Genomic DNA, 20,210 nt, shown 5'->3' on the forward strand with positions numbered 1-20,210 from the left:
AGTTTTATGATGTCAAGTCTTATATTTGCCTTTAAGCCATTTTGAGTTTATTTTTGTATGTGGTATGAGGGTGTGTTCTAACTTTATTGATGTACACATGACTGTCCAACTTTCCCAGTACCACTTGAAGATTGTTTTCTACTTTGTATATTCTTGCCCCTTGTCGAAGTTTGATCATAGGTGTAGGTTTATTTCTGGGCTCTTTATTCTGTTCCATTGATCCATATGTCTGTTTTTTGTGCCAGTATTACATGTTTTGATTACTCTAGCTTTGTAGTATTGTCAGAAGTCTGGGAGGGTTACACCTCTAGCTTTGTTCTTTTTCCTCAGGACTGCTTTGGCAATTCTGGGTCTTTTGTGGTTCCATATAAATTTTGGAATTATTTTTTCTAGTTCTGTGAAAAATTTTAATGAGTGATTTGATAGGGATTATATTAAATTCTGCCTGCATTTATAAATGGCATCCCCCAGAGAAAACTACCAGGAAAAAAAAAAAAGGCAGGATTTCGTTCTTTAAATGGATAATCAATTCAATGCAACTAATAAAGGATTTCCCATGTGTTTATATCAAAATTAGACATACAAAAGGTACCAATAGATTTCAACATTTTTACAGATCATTTGTTCTAACAGTTTTTGAAACTATATTTTTTAAAGAAATATTAGTTATTTAATTGTATACATACATCATGTTTACTTTAGGTACAATCTGTTGTATAGTTGTGATTTTTCTGTGTTTTATTAATGTCTTCACTGTGTCTGTTTCACCTGCCTTAATCTGACATATTTGCATTATGCTCCAAGTAGAAATGTGCAACGTATCTTCGAAAATCCCCGAGGTCTAGAGAGGCACCTGGGTTACAGGCTCTGTGCAGCTGCCATGCATTGCTCATGGCTATGTCAATCATATAGCTCACCAAAACTGAGTACCACTTCTTGCTTCTTATTCTCACCCTGTATTTGGAAGTGATCTGTTCCATTTTAGCTACACCTTCCCTGCATTCATCATACAGTTTCACTATGGATGGTTGACTTATCTGAGGGATCTCCTTGTCACTGGCAAAACAGTGTATCTCATCGACTGGCTCTATGCCAACAGCATTGGAACACAGACTGATAATACCATCACCATGCCAACGACACAAAATTATCTCATCATTTTCTTCTACTCGGAAATCACAGTACCCCTTCTTCATTGTTTTCATATGTTCTGCACTCATAAGGGGGCATTTTTCAGTCCTGCTCTCACGAATTGTCCCTGTTGCCCTCACCCCTTTCTTCTTCAAGGCTGATACCAATGTGACACTTGTAAAGAAGCCATCGAAGCACAGATGATATGGATACTGACCCCTTGCTAAAAGAACATCAGCAAAATTCATCACGAGGTTTCCACCGAAACCAAGAGCAGGATCCTTTCCTGCCATCAGAGTTGCTTCTTCTTGATGAGGCTCAAACCAAACCAGATAACCCCCTGTGGTAGCACCACACCAGATTTTATAGCCAATTCTAACAGACTTACCATTCAGAAACTGGTCACTATCAAAGCACTCACACATTGTCTTATCAAAACAGTAGTATTCTTCGAGGGGAGCATATAGGAGAAAATTTTTATTCATTTGCTTTATGAGAGGCCTCAATTTTGTGAACTTATCATTCTGATCTAGATGGCTATTATTTGCAAAATGCAGGTATGAGAAAATCAATTCAAATCTATCCCTTCTGATTGCATCTCTAACCAGGTTCTGGTCAGCATCAGACGTTTCCCAGTACATTCCCCTTCTGGGACGCCGCACAAGTCCACTCAAAAGCAGGACACCAAATACACACCTCACTTCCTGAACTGTGACTTCCAAGTTGACATTTTTCTGAGAAGCATAATTATTGGTTTCACTGACAATCAGGTTGAATGTTTCATCATCAAAAAATAACTCAAAGAACTCTACTGGGTTCAACTTTTCACTCTTGAGATTCAAAAGTCCAGAATCCAGTGCTGACCAGCACGGAAAGTTGGGTTTAATATCTCTTTTGGTCCAGTTCTTCTCTGGGACACCTGACCCCTTTAGCCTTTTTGGAGCAGGCTGGGTCTCAGGCCCGTTATCCTCTTCCACATCTGAATCACCAGAAAATGCAAGGCCTTGGAGCAGTTCACTCACTCGAGCTTTGTCTTTCTTCCTCCCTTTTCGGGTAATGTCTCCTGCAGCATATTCCAGGGAGGAGATGTGCATCCGAGCCCACAAGTCACCCGGATGACGGTCCTTGAGAGTGTTCAAATGCACAAGTGTCCTTTCAGCAGGAACAGGGGTACCACAAGGATTCTGGGGTACACAGTCTCTGAGAAAGAAAAAACATAGGCTGTAAAAATTCTCAGTCTCATTCACTGATACAGGATAAATCCACTGACACCTAAAGATTCTTCTGTGGGGAATACTTCTCACTCCCTGTGTTTCTGTGGGGAGGGCTCTGGCCAGACTGAGCATTTCTGGCCTCCCCTCGTGCAGCTCACTCCTCATGACTTAACTGTTGAATCTGGGAGAAGGAACTGGGCTGTCCTCTTTATGAGCAGGTTGCAGACATTCCATGTTCCTTCCCCCAGTCAAGATGGATCAGGAAGGCCTATGTGGAAAGGGTCTGCAGTCACTATGCATCCATTTATCTCTGCTTCTGAGCAGCTTTATTGGTCTAGCTTCTGCCAATCATAAAGCTGAGGTTTCTAGAACTATCTGTTTTACTCCTATGTCTCTATTAATTGGTTCTGAATTTGGACAAAGAAATGGGTGGTTATTTACTGAGCCCCCTCATCTCTAACAGACTTTCTGAACAAAGAAGGATTTAGCCTCTTCTAGTTCTGCATTCATCTGGTGGATACACTGTTTTGGGGAGAAACAAAAGAGAAACTCAGACTGATTGCCCTTAAACTGATTTTTATGGGTTTCCCAAAGAATTATGCTAAAGTTACTAAGATGAACACTATTATTTCACACAAACTTCTTAAATTTTAGAAATCTGCATTTTATTTACTAATGTCCTGTCAGTAAATGGTCTAATTTAAGAAGACATAAGGGAGAAAAAAGCAGTGAAAAAAGTATGGTGTAATGTAATTTACAGTACATATATTTATCTGCTTAGAGCATTTATGCTGTCGTGTCTGACTCTCAGTGACCCCATGGACTGTAGCCCACCGACTCCTCTGTCCATTGGATTCTCCAGGCAAGAATACTGGGAGTGGGTTGCCATGCCCTACTCTAGGGGATCTTTCTGACCCAGGGATCAAACCCAAGTCTCCTGGGTCTCCTGTACTGCAGGCATATTCTTTACCCACTGAGCATCTAGGAAGCCCAGTATAATTTACAGTACATATATTTATCTGTTTAGAGCATTTATCATCCTGAATGTCTTTAATATCTGTGTGATGATCCATTCAACACATCCATCTTAAAAGTTCCCTGACATCCTCAACTTCAGGGATCCTCCTTGAATTCTGTCACTTCACTACACTGAACTTTCCATTGCTGAAAACTCCAAAAGTTCACTCTCTGTTCCCAATTTCTTTTCACTCTAGCCTCCTCATACTGTTGTCCCATGGTATTGGTTCTTCCCTCTCACTCTGACTCCTCCATTCCTTCCTCATTTTACCTCCCTTGCTCTTCCATCTAGACTTCATGATCCATTGCCTTATCCCTCTCTTGCCAGGATCATCAATCACCCTGCCAGTGTCTGCAGTGCTGGACCAGCAAAATTCAGCACCAGATCAGTCCCCTCCTTGGTCTTCTCTATTCCTCATCCAGGAGTGAGTAGTGCCAGAGAAATCACACAACAAGGTAGACTGATACAGCTAATAATGATGGTCTCTGAAGTTCTGCTACTCAATACTGCCCAGAAACCCTTCTCATGTCCTCTTGTCCCTTTCTTCCCAGTTCCCCACAATGAGTGTTTCATCACTCTTCTCATATCTTCTTTGTACTCAGTTCTTGGTATCTCCAAACATGATTTTTTTTCCTACTCCAAAGAGGACCCAGAATTTTTCAGGCAGAAAGTTGCTCTTCAAAATGATCTGTGACTCTTCTCTTCCAGCTCTTTTAGCCTCTCTAGGCATTTGCATTTTCTTTCTCTGTTTCTCTTTGATCTGCCTCCTCTTTATTTGATAAATGCTGGCTTACTCATCAGGTTTTGTTTCAAATATTACCTCTTCTGGGATACCCTCTCCAGTATCCAGATCTCAGTTGGGTTCTCTGCTGCAAGATCTATCACAGATAGCTACAGGGCACGAAGTCATACTGCACTGTGTTCACTTATCTGCTGTCTCCTCACATGACTCACTGAAGGTAGGGTCTCTGTATTATATGTGATTCTGAATATGAGTGATAATATGTTTACTGAATGAGTGAGGATGTTGGGGGTCACTCAATCTCTGATATCATGATGGAGCCTCAAACCTAGAACAGCCTACCCCTTCGGACTTCTTGTCACATCAAACAGTAAGATATCTTGATTCTGAGGCACTGTGAGTCATGGTTTCAGTTATCTGGTGTAAACGTACCTGACAGACACATGAGCAGATCTGTATTATCTAATTATAATCCTGAGCTAAGTCAGAGTGTTACTTCTCTTCCCTTAGTACAGCTTGGCTCAGACTTCACCAGCTTTATGAAGGTTTCACTTCTCAAGCTTTAAGACGTTTCTCTTTTAACTGAGACTGTGGTCCCTGTTTCCCTAAGATGAAAAAATGTCAAGAAGAATTCTCATCCCGTGCCCTGCTCTTCAACATAATTATCCCAAGTTGTTTCCTTTTTCTTCTTTACTCAGGTCTCCAAGGAGTTGGTGGTCTCACCAGAAGCCCACCTTCTGCTCATGATCTGGTTTCTCTCTGCTTCAGGAGAACCTATGCTACACACTCGTTCATTCCACAACCGGCACTCGTATATGTACTATTTTTTTAAATTGATATTGGAGTATGGTTGAGTTACAACGTTGTGTTAGTTTCTGCTGTGCAGCAAAGTTAATCAGTTATACACATGTCCACTGTTTTTGGTTTTAAGATTCCCTTCCCATTTAGGTCACTACAGAGCACTGACTAGAGTTCCCTGTGCTATACAGTAGGTTCTCATTAGCTGTCTATTTTATGTACAGTAGTGTATACATGTCAATCCCAATCTCCCAATTCAACCCACCCCTCACTTCCCCCATTCCTAACCATAAGTTTGTTTTCTACATCTGTGACTCTATTTCTGCTTTGCAAATAAGTTCATCCATTTTTCTAGATTCCACATATAAGTGATATTATACAATATTTGTCTTTCTAAATAGCATTATTTCATCCCTTTTTGTGGCTAACATTGTATATATGTATGACATCTTTATACATTCCTCTGTTGGTGGCTTCCATGACCTGGCTATTGTAAATAGTGCTGCAGTGATCACTGGGGTGCATGTATCTTTTTGAATTATGATTTTCTCAGGTATATGCCTGGGAATGGAATTGCAGGGTCATATGGCAACTCTAGTTTTTTGAGGAACCTCCATACTCTTCTCCATAGTGGCTGTACCATTTACATCCCCACTAACAGTGTAGGAGGGTTCCCCTTTCTCCACTTCCTCTCCAGTATTTGTTGTTCGTAGATTTTTTGATGATGGCCATTCTGACTAGTGTGAGTTGATGCCTCACTGTAGTTTTGATTTGCATTTCTCTAATACTTAGTGATGCTGAGCATCTTTTCATGTGTTTTTGGCCACCTTTGTGTCTTCTGTGGAGGAATATCTGTTTAGATCTTCTGCCCATTTTTTCATTGTTTTGTTTTTTAAAAAAACTTTTTATTTTATATTGGGGAATAGCCAATTAACAATGTTGTGACAGTCCAGGTGGACAGCAAAGGGACTCAGCCATATATATGTGTATCCATTCTCCCGCAGACTCCCCTCCAATCCAGGCTGCCACATACCACTGAGCAGAGTTCCATGTGCTATATAGTAGGTCCTTGTTGGTTATGTTCTAAATATAGCAGTGTGTACATGTCCATTCCAAACTCCCTAACTGTCCATTGAGGTTTTTTTTTTTTTTAATATTGAACTGCATGAGCTGTTTGCATATTTTGGAGATTAATCCCTTCTCAGTTGCTTTGTTTGCAAATATTTTCTCCCTTCCTGAGGGTTGTCTAACTGTCGGTTTGCTGTATAACGGCCTTTTATTATGTTGAGGTAGATTTCCTCTAAAACCACTTTCTAGAGTTTTAATCATAAATGGGTGTTGAATTTTGTCTAAAGTTTTTTTCTGCATCTATAGAAATGATCATATGGTTTTTATTCTTCAATTTGTTAATGTGGTGTATCACATTGATTGGTTTGCATATATTGAAGAATCCATGTTGCATCCCTGGGATAAATCCAACTTGATTAGGGTATATGATCCTTTTAATATGTTGTTGGACTCAGTTTGCTAGTATTTTATTGAGGATTTTTGCACCTCTGTTCATGTGATATTGGCCTGTAATTTTCTTTTCTGTGTGTGTGTGATATCTTTGTCTGGTTTGGGTATCAGAGTGATGGTAGCCTTGTAGAATGAGCTTGGGAGTGTTCCTCTTCAATTTTCTGGAAGAGTTTCAGAAGGGTGGGTGTTAACTCTTTTTTAAAAATAATTTTTTGTTTTATTTTTGGCTGTACTGGGTCTCCATTGCTGCACAGGCTTTTCTCTAGTTGCCCTGAACAGGGGTTACTCTTTGTTGTGGTGCACAGGCTTCTCACTGTGGTGGCTTTTGTTGCTGAGCACAGGCTCTAGGACACACAGGCTTCAGTAGTTATGGCATATGGGCTCTGCAGTCGTGGCTCCTGGGCTCTAGAGCACAGACTTAGTTGCTCCACGGCATGTAGGATCTTCCCAGACCAGGGATCCAACTCATGTCTCCTACATTGTCAGTTGGATTCTTTACCCCTGAGCTACCAGGGAAGCCCTGTTTGGAGTTTTTTAATCGAACTTTGTTTCAGTACTTGTGACTGGTCTGTTCATGTTTTCTATTTCTTCCTGGTTCAGTCTTAGAAGACTGTACCTAAGAATCTGTCCAACCAATTTCTTCCAGGTTGTCCATTTTATTGGCATACAGTCATTTGTATTAATAGTAGTCTCTTATGATCCTTTGTATTTCTGTGGTGTCAGTTGAAACTTTTTCATTTCTAATTTTATTGATTTGAGTCCTCTCCTTTTTTCCCTTGATGAGTCTGGCTAAAGGCTTATCCATTTTATCTTTTCAAAGAACAAGCTTTTAGTTCTTTGCTATTGTTTTGTCTCTATTTCTGCTCTGATCTTTATGATTTATTTCCTTCTAAGTTTGGGTTTTGTTTGTTGTTCTTTCTCTAGTTGCTTTAGGTGTAAGGTTAGGTTGTTTGAGATTTTTCTTGTTTCTTGAGATAAGACTGTACTGCTATAAATGTCCCTCTTAGAGTTGCTTTTGCTGCATCTCTTTTTTTTTCTTCTTCTTATTAGTTGGAGGCTAATTACTTTACAATATTGTAGTGGTTTTTGTCATACATTGACATGAATCAGCCATGGATTTACATGTATTCCCTTTCCTGATCCCCCCTCCCACCTCCCTCTCTACCCGATCCCTCTGGGTCTTCCCAGTGCACCAGGCCCGAGCACTTGTCTCATGCATCCAACCTGGGCTGGTGATCTGTTTCACCCTAATTTTGCTGCATCTCATAGGTTTTGGATCAACATGTTTTCATTGTCATATGCCTCCAGGTATTTTTTGATTTCTTCAGTGACTCATTGGCTATTTAATAACATTGTTTAACCTCGTGTGTTTGTGTTTCTTACAGGTTTTTTTCCTGTAATTTATTTCAAATCTCACAGCATTGTGATCAGAAAAGATGCTTTTATGATTTCAATTTTCTTAAGCCTCAGTAAACTTGTGACCCAAGATGTGATCTATCTTGGAGAATGTTCTGTGTGCATTTGAGTAGAAAGTGTATTCTGCTGCTTTTGGATGGAATGCCCTATGAATACCAATTAAGTCTATTTGGTCTAATCTCTTATTTAAGGTTTGTGCTTCCTTTATTAATTTTCTGTCTGAATGATCTGTCTGTTGGTGTAAATGGGGTGTTAAAGTTCCCTACTACTATTGTGGTGCTGTCAATGTCCCCTTTCATGGCTGTTAAAGTGCAAGTGTAGTCACTTAGTCGTGTTTGACTCTTTGTGACCCCATGGACTGTACCCTCTGTCCATCGAATTCTCCAGGTAAGAATACTGGAGTGGGTAGCCATTCCCTTCTCCAGGACCATGGCTGTTCAGAGCGTCTCAATATATAAGTCAAACGCTACGTTGGGTGCATATGTAATTGCTGTCTTCTCCTTGTATTGATCCCTCAGTCATAATGTAGTGACCTTCCTTGTCTCTTGTCTATTTTGCCTGATATGAGTATTGCTACTTCAACTTTCTTTTGATTTCTGTTTGTATGGATATCTTTTTCCATCCCCTCACTTTTAGTCAGTATGTGTCCTTAAGTCTGAGGTGGGTCTCTTATAGATAGCATATATATAAGGCCTTGTTTTTGTATCCATTCAGTCAACCTGTGTCTCTTGGTTGGAGCATTTAATCCATTTACATTTAAGGTAATTATTGATATATATGTTCCTATTTCCATTTTCTTAATTGTTTTAGGTTTGTTTTTGAAGGTCTTTTTTCTTCCCTTCCTCTCTTCCTCTTTTGTTCTTGCTTCCCACCTAGAGAGGTTCATTTAGCACTTGTATAAAGTCAGTTTGGTGTTGCTGAATTTTCACAGCTTTTGCTTGTGTGTAAAACTTTTGATTGCTGTTAAATGTGAATGAGAGCCTTGCTGGGTACAGTATTATTGGTTGTAGGTTTTTCCCTTTCATTACTTTAAATATATTTTGCCACTCCTTTCTGGCCTGCAGAGTTTTAGCTGAAAAATCAGCTGATAACCTTATGGGGATTCCCTTGTAATGTGTTGCTTTTCCCTTGTTGCTTTAATATTTTTATTTATATTTAATTTTTGTTAGTTTGATCAGTGTGTGGTCTCAGCTTGTTCCTCCTTGGGTTTACCCTGTATGGGACTCTCCTCTTTGTGTTCCCTGGATTGGGTGACTGTCTCCTTTCTCATGTTAAGGAAGCTTTCTATTATTAGGCCCTTTTTCCTCTGGGGCTGTTCACCTGTGGTATGCTCTGTTGTGTCCCCTTTTGTCCACCGTGTGAGTTCACAAACTACACTATTGTTGGAGCTGCTCTCGGTCCTGCCTTATTAACCCTGGGTATGTGGGCAAATGGCTCAGGTGTCGTTTTCACCAGGCCACTGGTGCAAATCCTATTACTACCTTTAATTTGTCTATTATCATCAGCTTCACTCCTTTTGATTCTTGCTCAGGACTCTCCTAATGGAGGCTGAAAATACCCTACCTATCTTCCTGTCTTAAGTCCTTTTCCAGATCTGATATTTCTTTAACCATCATGACAACAGCCTCACTTGCAGCCCTCACTCTTCTATCTCAATCCTCTGCCTTCTCTATCTTTTTCTGCCTTCAGTATCTATAGCTCCACAAAAACATAACGAAGCCAGGGGAACAGTGATCAGGCAAGGAACCAAGAGAGGATTCTTGAAGGCAACCATGTGCCAACTGAAGGTTTTGTGTAATTATGATATACCGACAGGTCAGTGTCTTGGAGTGGGGCCTCCTATGATCATAGAAGTGAGTGTTACTTTTTCTGTATCATTCCAGGGAAGAGACGTTTACCAACTGTTTCTCTGGTTTCATTCCAATTTTTTACATTTGTAGGAGCTATTCTACATGGACACTCACCTGTTGGCTATTCCTGAGGCCTCAGCACCTCGTTCCATTTCTTCAGAAGTTTCTTGCTTTGCGTTAAAAAATCCATCTTTAGTTACAACTTCTTCAGCTAAAATAACACATTGATAATTCAAATGTCATTGCCAACTGAATCTAGAAAAAAATCTCCAGGGTAGGGAATAGGATGTTTCAAATTAAAACCAAAAATCAACAGGTGTCCCAGGAACATAGTCACAGCAATCCTAAAAACGTGGTAGAATGTGGGATGATAGTAAGAAAGGTCAGTTTCCAGGGGAGAAGGCCTAATGGGGCAGACTATTTAAAGAAAATTACACATAGACAGTAGTGCTCTCAGAGTAAAGAGAACTTCCTCTGACGTGAAGGAGGGATACAGCAGAGGTGTTTGTGGAATTTCCAGATATTAAGGGATGTGTGAAAGTGACATTATCTGGGACCCTTGCAAAGGGGGAAAAAGGGGAACAAAGGAGGAGATGTTGAGGGAATCAGGGAACACAGAGGGACGATCAGAGAAGAGAACAGCAGGAATCAGTAGGCTGAGTGATTAGCAACAGAAGGTACTGTGATTGTGAGGGATACAAAATGACAGGCTGAGAGAAGTGTGGAGATCAAGACCAGAAGAAGGGGAAAGAAGGGTGTGTAGGAAATGTGGGTTCACAATGGCTGAGTCAGGGTTAACGATGGGAAAGGGGCCTGTCCTTACCCATGAGACTGATGTTTGTAACCTTCTCCTGAGCCAGACTCAGAACTGGCCACTCCTCTGAGACAAGGACCGGTGCTGCTTCCTCAGTCTTCACTGATGTCTACAAGGACAAAAACTGGCCTCTTAGTCTTCACTGTGGTAAAGATAAAGGGTCTAGTTGTGAAGGGTGCTGACTACCACACTGCACACCAGTAGGACCAACCAGCAGGGCCTGCTCTCTGAAGGTCTAGAGGGGTGTCATCCGGCCTCTCTCCTACCTTCTGAGGGTTGTCAGCAGTCCTCCGTGTCCCCTGGATGCATCACTCTGGTCTCTGCTTCTGTCGTTACATGGCCTTCTCTGTGTGTGTCTCTGTCATCATGTGGCCTTCGTACAAGGACACTGACCACTGGACGCAGGGCCCACCCTAATGCAGTACGACCTCATCTTAACTTGATTACATCCACAAAAAGTCTAGCTCCAAATCAGATCAGTCACAGGTACCTGGACTTAGGACTTCAATATATCTTTTCCAGACACAATACAACCCATAACTTGTCTTAGCCCTACTTCGATTAATATTAATTTTCTCTTTCTCTGTCTGGTCTTTCATTATTTGACTCAACACTACTTTCATTCTACTGACCACCCATATCTCTGCCCTTTCATTGCCCAGACTGTTGATCTTCTTACTCCAACTTAATTCAAACTTGATTACACATGGGTGCAACATTTAATTATTTCTTGAAGTTATTATGTTCAAACGTTTGCATTTTTTTAAATACATACTTTTTTTGGGGGGGGGGGTGGCTGCCCCACATGGCTTATAGGATCTTAGTTCCTCAATGAGGGATCAAACCTGGGCCCGAGGCAGTGAGCGTTCAAAGTCCTAACCCCCAAACCACCAGGGAATTCTTTCTTTCTTCTTAATAAATTACTTTGTTTCTCCATTATGTTACATTTTAGGATAATTACATTGATTTAAATATACATAAGGTAAGTTTTACTTGTTATATATTTCACTTGCTATACACTGGTTTTCAGGAAGGTAAAGTATTGAGACTAGGAGGCCCTGGGTCTGATAGGATTAAGAACCAATTAGAAATCACAGAAGAAAACTGAGGAGAGGACTGCATGAAAACCTGTTTGGAGGAAACGAACTCAGCAGAAAAGGACTTAAATGGGAGAGTTAAAATACTTTTAAACTAAATGACTAAGAAAATGATTGGACCACTAAAAATAAGGGGAAAAATGAACAGGAGTCCATTCTGTGAAGAAGATACACAGTACTGCCATTACCATCACTAAGTATTAATTGGGCATGTGCAGAACAACCAATATGAGGTTGGTTCTCAGACTGCGGAGAGAAACCAGAGGTTCCTCAAAAGAGAAAACATCTGTCACTGGACATCAAATGAGTGGAGGCACTTTCTGAAACCAAGGGCCTCACTCTGTCCCTTATTCTTATAGCCTGAGATTTGGATGTGCCTTCCGCATACGGTGCGGAACGAGGCAACAGCGTGTGTGTGTGAGCCCCCGGATGAGGCGCACATGGTGTGTGGTATTCTGTGACAAGGTGAAGACACAGGGATTGTGCCACCTGAAAGGCTCTCGGGGTGACCAGTGTGAGCCAAGAGAAGGGGCACGGATGGGTGGGCGGGGGGAGGAGGGCTACTACTGAGGTTCCCACAGCCTGGGCACCCTGCTCACCTGGGATCTGGCTGAGTTCAACCCCAGTACTGCAGCCTGGTCTCTGGGATTCTCTTCCTGGAGAGGGTCTGGTCTCTGGGACGCAGGCCTTGTGGATGGAGCACACAAGAGTCCTGAAGAAAAAAAAAGAGTCCTGAAGAGACACAGTAGCTTTTACAAGAGCCCTTTGTGGGGGACCCAGCCCCTAAATCTTATGTTTGTTAAACATCCAAGAACTAAGATACAGATCTTAAGCTAGAACATCACGTCTATTTTCATTATCAGGAGTTCTAGAGCTTTAGCATCTCCCATCCATAGAATAAGTGGTGTTTATGAACTCATGAGATGCTTTCCAGTGACGCACTTTCACAGACATAAAAGAAAAATCAGAAATCACAGATGAAAATAAGGAGAGGGAAGAAGCTGGTGATTGAAACATTAACCAGAGAACAAAGAAGAAAGATAAGTGGAGAATAGAGACAAAGCCAAGAAGCAACAGGAAAGCAGGTAAGAGAAAGATGGAGAGAGAAAATAAGGATAAAAAAATTGAGTTGATAATGGGGGAGGCTGGGTATGTGTGGGAGGCGGGGGAGACGAGAAATCTTTCAATTTTGCTATGAACCTAAACTGGCTCTAAAAAAGTCATACATGTACACTTGAAACTAACAACACTGTAAATAAACTATACTTCAGTCAAAAAAGTCAGACACACAGTCATACATAGAAGAGATGCTAACTGCAAACTAGGAGAACTTTTGAGAATCTGCTGCATTGGAAACCACGATCCAAACAGTGATAATGACTGCATGTCACTGCACTGTTACTTAGAAAGATTCTTTCCAATTCCTTATCTGTACAAGGGGGAGAACACAGTCCATTTTACAGGGGCACTGAAGGCTGAGATAACATAAAAGCCCTCTGTAAAGCCCTTTAAGACCCCATACAAAGTAATGTACCACGGTTTGCCAAGACGGTAACAATAGTGGAAGTCCAGAATTACTAAACAGAGTGCACAGGGGATAATTCTAACCCAGAACATGGCGCTACTTTTCTTTGCTTCAACAGTGAATCACTGTGGAATCCTTTTGGTGCTATTCCTTCATACTAGAATAAAGCTTGCTAGGAAAATAAAAGAGCCTTGCCCATGATTCACTATTACTACCTAATCTCCCCACAATGCATATATGCCAAAAAAACCAACAGCTTAAAAAGCACCGTGTGAAGCAGGTCTGCTGTCAGAGAAAGGGCTAACCTAAGGAGAGGCAAGATGGCAACAGAAAATGGAAGAGGGGCAGAGAGATCAAGAGCAATGGGAAATCTGAGTGCAAACATCAGACCAGACTCTGTGACTGCTCCTTATCATCCTCCTGAGGTGGAAAAGCTTTAGGGTTAAGCCTGGGACGAAGGTAGAAGAATGTTTTCAAACATATTATAGCTCACTACACACACCACACTGATCCCATTGCTCTATATCTCTGCCAAAGACAGAATAAGACAAAGTGGGCTTACGCTGTCATGAATAAGATGCTATCAAGGTCTTTTCTACTTTTCCATCAACATATCTAAAATTTAGCAATCTGTCTGACACTAAGAATCACAGCTGAGCATTAAGAGACTAGCAAAACTAAAGTACTCAGTAGTTTTCATTTTAAATCTAGTGTTCCATGACTGGTGGGAATGAAATACCAGATACACACAAATAACAGTGACTGTAAATCATATTTTTTACGTTAAAAAAAAAAAAGGCTTCAATGGTACCCAACTTTTTTTCCAAGTCTGAACTTCCTGGTTTGAATTTAAACACCCCATAAAATGGCCCCAACTGACCTCCCCCTCCCTCTTTCCCCTAAATAAACCCTACCCTCCAGCCATGTGGGCTGACTTATTATCCCTTTGAAAATACCACCAGGAAGGGAGGGAAGGCAGGTAGCCTGGAGAATTGATTTTCCGTTCATTTGGTCTCCGGTACCCTGGAGAAATGTGCTTGGGTTATGACTAGTAGGCACACAGGTCCTTGGCCAGAGTCTCCAGACTATTTGGGAGGGCCTGCCCCCTTCTAACGTCTATGTCAGAAGCTTTCTCTATCTCCTTTATACTTTAATAAAACCTTATTACACAAATAGGGGCTTCCCTAGTAGCTCAGACGGTAAAGTATCTGCCTACAATGCAGGAGACCTGGGTTCGATCCCTGGGTCGGGAAGATCCCCTGGAGAAGGAAATGGCAACCCACTCCAGTATTCATGCCTGGAAAATCCCATGGACCAAGGAGCCTGGTGGGCTACAGTCCATGGGGTTGCAAAGAGTCGGACACAACTGAGTGACTTCACTTCTTCACTTCTTCTTACAAGGGTATAAAAAGCCCTTGCGAATGACAGGGAGTGCATCTTTAAGGAGTCCACTGAAGAAAACGTTACCATGGGGGAAAAGGCAAAGTTATGGAAAGCTACCAAGTAAATATTTAAATTCCAGGTGTGGAATTAGAAATGTGGAGTAGACACATACAGTAAAGAGAATCTTGGTCAGAAGGTCAGGTGACAATCCCTCTGCTGACCCTGGGCAGGTCATTTATACTCTGAGTTTTGGTTTTCCTAACTATTAAGGGTGTTGAAAAGATTTTAGATTTCTAATATTTTACAATTTCAGGTGTTTTTAAAAGCTTGCTTAGGTACAGGGTTAGACAAAAACAAAACTTGAGAACACAGATAAACAAGCTTTCACTTAGGAGGCCACGCACCTGTCAGTGGCCTGTTCCCAACGTCTTTACTAATTTCACCCTCTGGCACTCACCACTCACTTCTTGGGAGGTCTCCTGGGGGGACTCTGGAGGCTCACACTTCAGGGTGGTTACCCCCAACAGGAACTGGGGGCTCTGACACTCTGAGGAGGTTCCTTGATATTCTGTCACCAGTAGGTGCAGGTCCTGTCCTACAGTGTAGACAGAAGCCTGGGAACAAAAGATTCACTTTGAAAAGGCATCCTGGTGGGAACTGGACTGAACAGCAGTTAGGGACATTCCCCAAGGGAACACCAGACAAGCTTCATTTAATCCTTAAGTAGAGAGTAAGACAAAGTAGCAAGACACAGACATTCACTCATCTGGCAAATTTGGACTGAAGGCCTACTAAAGCCAGGCTCTGTTCTACATGCTGGGCAAAGAAGAGACACAATACAGGCAAAGAACCCCTGCCTAGAAAACAAAACAAAACCCCAGATGTATGCTTAAACTAGTGTGTGGAAGTTTAATGAGAAATAGGATATGTACACCATCTCTAAATGTCTTCCACAGATTACTTACTAATTACAAAGGGGAAAATGGTAACTTGATAGTGGAGAAATCTGACATATACTAACTTAACCTCATCAGTAACAGGACGATCTACCACCATGGGCCTCCTGAAGTGATGCACTGAGGAGACCATAATGCCATTTCTGTGGTATTCCAGCCAAAATGTACTATCTGGGTCTTATCATGAGAAGATACAAGGCAAACCCAAATTGAGAGGCATTCCAAAAAGTAACTGACCTGTACTCTTCAAAAATGTCATTGTCATGACAAAGACTGAACAACTGTTCCAGATCTAAGAAGACTGAAGAGACAGCAACTAAAAAATGTGTGATGATGGAATCAGGGCAAAACTGTCATAAGGAACACTATTGGGCTATTATGGATACATCTGAACAAGGACTACTACTGAGGTGATAGCATCATAAAAATTTTAATTTCCCAAAACATGATAATCTATATTCCAGTTATACAAAAGAATGTCTTTCTTCTTCAGAAACACACTGAAATGTTTAGAGATAAAAGGTCATGGTATCTCCAACTAATTCCATTCTCAAATGGTTCAAGAAAAAAAACTGCATAAGCTGTATGTGGGTGTGTGCATGCACACATAATATGTATGCATACAGAGAGAAGGAGCACTTGCTCACACAAGAAGGGTGGCACATTCCTGTAACAAATGTTAACATTTCGTTTACATGTGTGTGAATCATACACACAGTTCTCTGCACTTCTCTCCCAATACAAGTTATAAATTATTTCAGTTAAAAATTAACAGACAAATGTTCGCCACTACATCTCCCACACCACCACACACATTCTCTTCCCACCTGTTCTCCTGAGTCTCCTGTGTCTCTCTCTAGACTCTCCAGCGCTGTCACTGCGTCCTCCCCACTCTCCAAAGAACATGCCTGCAACCTGGCCTGGAGCTCCTTGGGCAGGATGGTCAGGAACTGCTCCAACACCAGCAGCTCCAGGATCCGCTCCTTGCTGTGGGTCTCTGGGCTCAACCACTGATGGCAAAGTTCTCGGAGCTGGGCCAGAGCCTCCCGGGGCCCAGCCACCTCCTGGTAGCAGAACTGCCGGAAGCGCAGGCGGCAAAGCTCCCGAGTGTGGGAGCCACTCTCCTGTGAGCTGCATGTCTGTTCCCATGTGGGATCTTCCTCCTTCACTTTCACAAAGCTGTCTCCATTTTCAGGAGCGGGGTCCTGCAAAACTTCATCCATGTTGACCTTAAAGGCTTAGAAAACAGTTCACTTAGCTTTTCCAAATGTATACCTGAGGCATAAGTATTGATCAGTAACGTGAAAATAATAAGAGCTTCAAAAATCTATGTAACACATATTTTTGTCCCCACTCTAAGTGATGCTCAACAACTGAGCCCGCTTGCCTGTTTTATCAATGAAGTATACCTTGACTCCTAAGGGAGGAGAGCTCAAAGGGAGGGGATATAAGAGAAGGGTTAATAAGAATGCCTGAGCAGCTTATACTTTAGATGGAGGGAAGGTCATCTATCTCTGTGTCTTTCTCACAGAATACTTTAGCTTAGGTGAAGTAGACTTTCAAAAGTCTCCAAGTCTCCATCGCCTAAGATCTGTTGTGATATTTTGTTACTTTTCCCATTATGGGGTGGAGTCTTTTTCCTTCCCTTGAATCTGCACTGGTCTGTGACTTGCTCTGACCAATAAGATATGGCAGATATGGCACTGTAAGAGGAAGTGCTCTTGTAGTGCCTGGCACACAGCCATGAGACTGCCATGCTGTGAGAAGGCCCAAGCTAGCCATGCAGAGGTCACGTGGATAAGAGCCACAGAGCCCCAGCTGAAGCGGAGCTGAGCCTAGTCCCCAGCCACATGAGTAAGTCCGGTAATACTGCCCAGTCAACCTACAGACTCATAAGAAATAATAAGCTGAAGCTGTCTTATGTCACTAAGTTTGGGGCTTTATTTTTTTATGTAACAATAGATACACAGTAGAAATATTTCGACTTCTGTTTCTCCCTCTCATTTTTCCTTTTGTTATCTCCATCAAAGTTCAATATATCTCTGTTCTAAGAACACTCTTATCTATCTGGTTCTGACTTGCCTTTCACATTCCAGACTCGCATCCTGAAATGCCACAGGATGCCTCCAGCCTTGGACCTTCCTGCCCTGTCATTTCAACACAACCCCAACTGAAATCGGCCTCCTCAAAGCTGCACTCACTCTGTATTTTTCTATTTCTATTGGCATCACCACCATCTTCCATGTATTCAGGCCAAAGCCAGCCTACATATAGTGTACATATCACCCTGGGTCCAGTCAGTTCTTCCTCCAAAATGTCTCTCGCACCCACTGCTTCATCTTCCTTTTTACACCCTTATTGACAGTCACTTGTCACAATATTTTCTGTGTGGTATTCCTGCCCCACCACTTCATCACTGGATCGGTATTTCTTAAGGCACAATTCGGACCATGTCTGACAACCCCCCCCCCCAAATGCTAATTTCAATTGCTCCTGGTTGAACTAAATTCAAACTCCCCAGGATTCGATCTTAGAACTGAGTTTCGCTTACGTGTTTGCCACTCGATAAACATTTATCCAGCACATCATTATTTTCTAGGAGCTATCCCCGGAATAAAAGACACAGACCCTACTTGCAAGAAAGCCATCGCCTTCTCAAACGCCTTGTGTCACTGCCAGCTGATACTCAAATTTGTTCCACCCAGCTTGTACGTTATGGCCATGACCAGTCTTCTGTTTACCCCCAAGGCCCAGCGCAAATGCCATCCCCAAACCTAACGTACAGACAATCTTGTCCTCTGAGCCACTCAGGCAGAGAGGGTTCCCATGGAAAAGTGAGCCCAAACCTGCCTCACCAACTCACTTCACTCTTCAACTCACAGGTCACAGCCCCCATCACGACCACCACCCCTTGCTCCTTGAGGACAGGGTCTTATCTTTGCCGGTGTACCTGGTATTCAACAAATACTGGAGCGCACGGAGATGAACTGGGACGCCAGACGTCCCGCGGGCCCAGAACGTATCTTACAGCGATCGCACAGGGGGCACTCGGTGAATGACTGTCTTAACTGCTGGCTAACAGACCAAAAGTTCAAGGAACAAGCACAACAAAGACGTAGCTGACCCAGTGAAAAATCCCGCCTGAGAGCGGAGGCCCAGCTCTGCAGTCCGGAGAAGCCAGCTGCCTCGCCTAGTGGGCGTGCCCCACTTCCTGCCGTCAGGACTCCTGCGGCCATAGATTTCTCCTCTCGCCGCTGTGGCTGCCTAGCCGGCTCTGTGCCTCTCTAGGAATGCGGCCGCACGTCTCTCTGGTGCGCCTGGAGGACTCCAGCTGCCACATCCCAACCTGCTCAGTAGCATAGTCTCCGACAGAACATCGGATATCCCCAAACTACCCCTCATTTTTGCAATTACTTCAATTAAAAACCAAATAGATGATGAAGACAAAACTGAGTTTCTGTCTTTAGAGTCCTCACAGGCTGCTGGGGAAGATAGATGAATAAACGTTGCAATACAGCAAGAAGCACATATTTTAAAATTTTAAATATACAGATTCAAATACGCACAACTAAAACTCAAGCTGCATATGACTGCATATATAACTTAGTTAAGCCTGCTGATAATGTATCAATATATCAAGATATATTAAAGAGTCCTATAATAAAAAAACAAAAACACACCCTTGAGTTGTACAGAGACTGAAATGAAAAGTATCCCAACTCCCCACAGTTAACCACTGTTAGTATTTTGTGTATACCCTCCCAGGACACCAGCCACACAGTAGCACTCAACAAACATTTGTTTAGTAAGTATGCATTTTAAACCACCTCTGGCATCATGTTATTATTTTACATCTTATCTTTTTCAGTTAAGAAAACTTGGCGATCTTCCCATACCAGTTTATCTTTTAAGAATGAGTATTTCAGTGTATGGGCTAATTTACTTAACTATCCCTACTACATTTTTTCTTTATAAGTAGAGAACACCACTGAATATCTTTATATGATTTTATGAATATATTTCTAGGGTAAATACATACTGGAATATATTTGTCAAAGGGCATGTGCATTTATATTTAAATCCTCTGTTTAATTTTTAAGGGCACTGCTGTTTAAGAGTAAAATGAGAATCTAATAGAATAATTCAACCCAGGTGAACATGGTGGTTCAAAATCAGAATTAATATTAATTAACAACCACCATGTGAAAAGATGGTCAGTTTTGACAGTAAAACTATTTAAAAACTCTAAAAAGTAAACTCAAACAGAAATGGCCAATCAGTAGACGATATTGCTGCAATACAGTAGTCTTCCTGACTTTCTGCTTTGAGTAGATTTTTAACTGCCTTTCAGGGTGTCTAGGATGTTTTATGTTTTAAGCAAAACCCCAATCGAATCTGTTATAACATCTGCCCTCTGTTCAATGTTTCTATAATTTCCAGGAATAAGGAAAACATTACGTAAATATATCTCTATCCATCATTTGTGCCTAGGTGGTTATTTAAGGGTCTGCCCCCAGGGTACAGATGAGCACACCAGTTCCTTTGGAATTGTAAGGAAGAATTAGGTTAAAGTGTCAATGAACTTAGGATGCTTGAAATATCTATACTATAGAATCATCATGAAAAGAAAAAGCCAAGATTAATTTTCCAGAGTTAAGGCTATGTACTGTTCATGGGGTTCTCAAGGCAAGAATACTCAAGTGATTTGCCATTCCCTTTTCCAGTGGATCACGTTTTGTCAGAACTCT

General features: G+C 41.7%; 1 protein-coding gene across 1 annotated transcript; it reads right to left on the reverse strand.

Moving 5' to 3' along the window:
• Positions 1-547: 547 nt before the first annotated feature.
• PGBD1 (piggyBac transposable element derived 1) lies at positions 548-20,210 on the reverse strand. The gene is made up of 7 exons (XM_043449682.1): positions 18,413-20,210; positions 16,290-16,699; positions 14,964-15,120; positions 12,198-12,310; positions 10,511-10,610; positions 9,802-9,898; positions 548-2,331 (listed from the first exon to the last, which is right to left on the reverse strand). The coding sequence occupies exons 2-7, from the start codon at positions 16,683-16,685 to the stop codon at positions 774-776; spliced, it is 2,421 nt and encodes an 806-aa protein (XP_043305617.1). The 5' UTR covers positions 16,686-16,699; positions 18,413-20,210; the 3' UTR covers positions 548-773.

This window comes from Cervus canadensis, chromosome 28 (assembly GCF_019320065.1).
Source record: "Cervus canadensis isolate Bull #8, Minnesota chromosome 28, ASM1932006v1, whole genome shotgun sequence".
Lineage (NCBI taxonomy): Eukaryota > Metazoa > Chordata > Mammalia > Artiodactyla > Cervidae > Cervus > Cervus canadensis.